Here is a 2,500-nt window from a genome sequence, read left to right on the forward strand (position 1 = left end):
AGATGCCTGACCAGCAGCGTAACCCAACGCGCTTAGTCAGGGCTTGAGAAAAGGAATGCCAACAGCACCCGGTGTTCCCAGGCGGTCACCCATCCAAGTACTAACCGGGCCCGACGTTGCTTAACTTTGGTGATCGGACGAGAACCGGTGTTTTCAACGTGGTATGGCCGTTGGCGGCGGAGCAACAACAAGCTAACAGCTTATATCGTGCTCAGGAATGTGATTAAATACATTTGTTTCGTTTGACGGCTGGTGGACGCTACACAATTGCAATTATGTTGAAATACACATTTTCCAACTGCACATAAATGACAGTCATTGCAGACATACATTGTTTCCTTTTTTTGGTTGTTTTTTGTTGTTGTTGTTGTTGTTGTTTTGTTTGTTTTTTGTTTTTTTGAGCCGCCGTGGAGATTATTACAATGAATATAAACATCTTTTTTTAAGATACGTTGTTCACAACAGAAAGCAGAAAAAAGTAAGAAAAACAAGTTAGTGAATAAGATAAGAATGAGAAGATGAGAAGAAAACAAGAAGAAAAATATACACATGGAGAGGGAACAACATTACACATAATCGTACTTGATTAGACCGACTAGACAGGAAGTCTTAACCATTCCACCACCTCCCCTCCCTCCCTCCCTCCCAGACGAACAAGTACAGAAGCTGGTGGCTGACCTGCTGGTGTCAGGCACAGAGTTCACGGCCACCACCTTGCGATGGCTCCTCGTCTTCCTGGTGCGTTGGCCGCACGTGCAGCGCAAGCTGCGTCAGGAGATCGACAGCGTCTACCCCGACAAAGAAACACCCTCTGCCCAGGTAGGGGGGGGGGGGACCTGCACGCATCAGCAGTAGTGTGGATGGATGTGTAGATGTTGATTTGCTAATTAATGGTTTGGATATTGTGTCATGAACCGTGTTATGTGAGTTTGTCTTGGTTGGTTAGTGGGTTTGTGTGTGTGTGTGTGTGTGTGTTTTAGGGGAGGGGGGGGCGGTTGTTTTATTTTTTGTAGATGTAACAGTTTTGTGTCGACGCGGTTGAGCAGTTGTATGGTTTGACAGTCCTGATATGGCCCTGTGCGGTCGGCTGGATTATAAGCAACAAGAACAAGAACAAGATATTGACTTGGCCCTCATGGTTTCACGCCAAGATTGTGTCAAGATGCACTACCCAGTGTTTTCGTTATTGATGAAGGTAATATAATCCAATGTTTTGGTGGTTCATGAGGGCAATATTACCCAGTGTTTTGGTGGTTGTTGAAGGCAATATTGCCCAGTGTTATAGTGGTTGTTGAAGGCAATATTACCCAGTGTTTTGGTGGTTGTTGAAGGCAATATTGCCCAGTGTTATAGTGGTTGTTGAAGGCAATATTACCCAGTGTTTTGGTGGTTGTTGAAGGCAATATTGCCCAGTGTTATAGTGGTTGTTGAAGGCAATATTACCCAGTGTTTTGGTGGTTGTTGAAGGCAATATTACCTAGGGTTATAGTGGTTGTTGAAGGCAATATTGCCCAGTGTTATAGTGGTTGTTGAAGGCAATATTACCTAGTGTTATAGTAGTTGTTGAAGGCAATATTGCCCAGTGTTATAGTGGTTGTTGAAGGCAATATTACCTAGTGTTATAGTAGTTGTTGAAGGCAATATTGCCCAGTGTTATAGTGGTTGTTGAAGGCAATATTACCCAGTGTTATTGTGGTTGCTGAAGGTAATATTACCTAGTGTTATTGTAGTTGCTGAAGGCAATATTACCCAGTGTTATAGTGGTTGTTGAAGGCAATATTACCCAGTGTTATTGTGGTTGCTGAAGGTAATATTACCTAGTGTTATTGTAGTTGCTGAAGGCAATATTACCCAGTGTTATAGTGGTTGCTGAAGGTAATATTACCTAGTGTTATTGCAGTTGCTGAAGGCAATATTACCCAGTGTTATAGTGGTTGTTGAAGGCAATTTTACCCAGTGTTATTGTAGTTGCTGAAGGCAATATTACCCAGTGTTATTGTGGTTGTTGAAGGCAATTTTACCCAGTGTTATTGTGGTTGTTGAAGGCAATATTACCCAGTGTTATTGTGGTTGTTGAAGGCAATATTGCCCAGTGTTATAGTGGTTGTTGAAGGCAATATTACCCAGTGTTATTGTGGTTGCTGAAGGTAATATTGCCCAGTGTTATTGTGGTTGCTGAAGGCAATATTACCCAGTGTTATTGTGGTTGTTGAAGGCAATATTACCCAGTGTTATTGTGGTTGTTGAAGGCAATATTACCTAGTGTTATGGTTGTTGTTGAAGGCAATATTACCCAGTGTTATTGTGGTTGCTGAAGGCAATATTGCCCAGTGTTATGGTTGTTGTTGAAGGCAATATTACCCAGTGTTATTGTGGTTGCTGAAGGCAATATTGCCCAGTGTTATGGTTGTTGTTGAAGGTAATATTACCTAGTGTTATAGTGGTTGTTGAAGGCAATATTGCCCAGATGTATTTGTTGTTGTTGAAGGCGTTATTACCC

General features: G+C 42.2%; 1 protein-coding gene and 1 non-coding gene across 2 annotated transcripts in view; one reads left to right on the top strand and one right to left on the bottom strand.

Annotated features, from left to right (window-relative positions):
• Positions 1 to 2,500, top strand: part of LOC143298262 (cytochrome P450 2J5-like) — a 40,455-nt gene that overhangs the window by 33,315 nt on the left and 4,640 nt on the right. The window contains exon 5 of the mRNA XM_076611077.1: positions 650 to 819. Within this exon, the coding sequence (XP_076467192.1) occupies positions 650 to 819 (170 nt within the window). The remainder of the gene's footprint in view (positions 1 to 649; positions 820 to 2,500) is intronic.
• LOC143298386 (5S ribosomal RNA) lies at positions 57 to 175 on the bottom strand. The gene has a single exon (XR_013057378.1). It is a non-coding gene; the product is annotated as a 5S ribosomal RNA (ribosomal RNA).

The sequence above is a fragment of the Babylonia areolata genome, chromosome 23 (assembly GCF_041734735.1).
Source record: "Babylonia areolata isolate BAREFJ2019XMU chromosome 23, ASM4173473v1, whole genome shotgun sequence".
Lineage (NCBI taxonomy): Eukaryota > Metazoa > Mollusca > Gastropoda > Neogastropoda > Buccinidae > Babylonia > Babylonia areolata.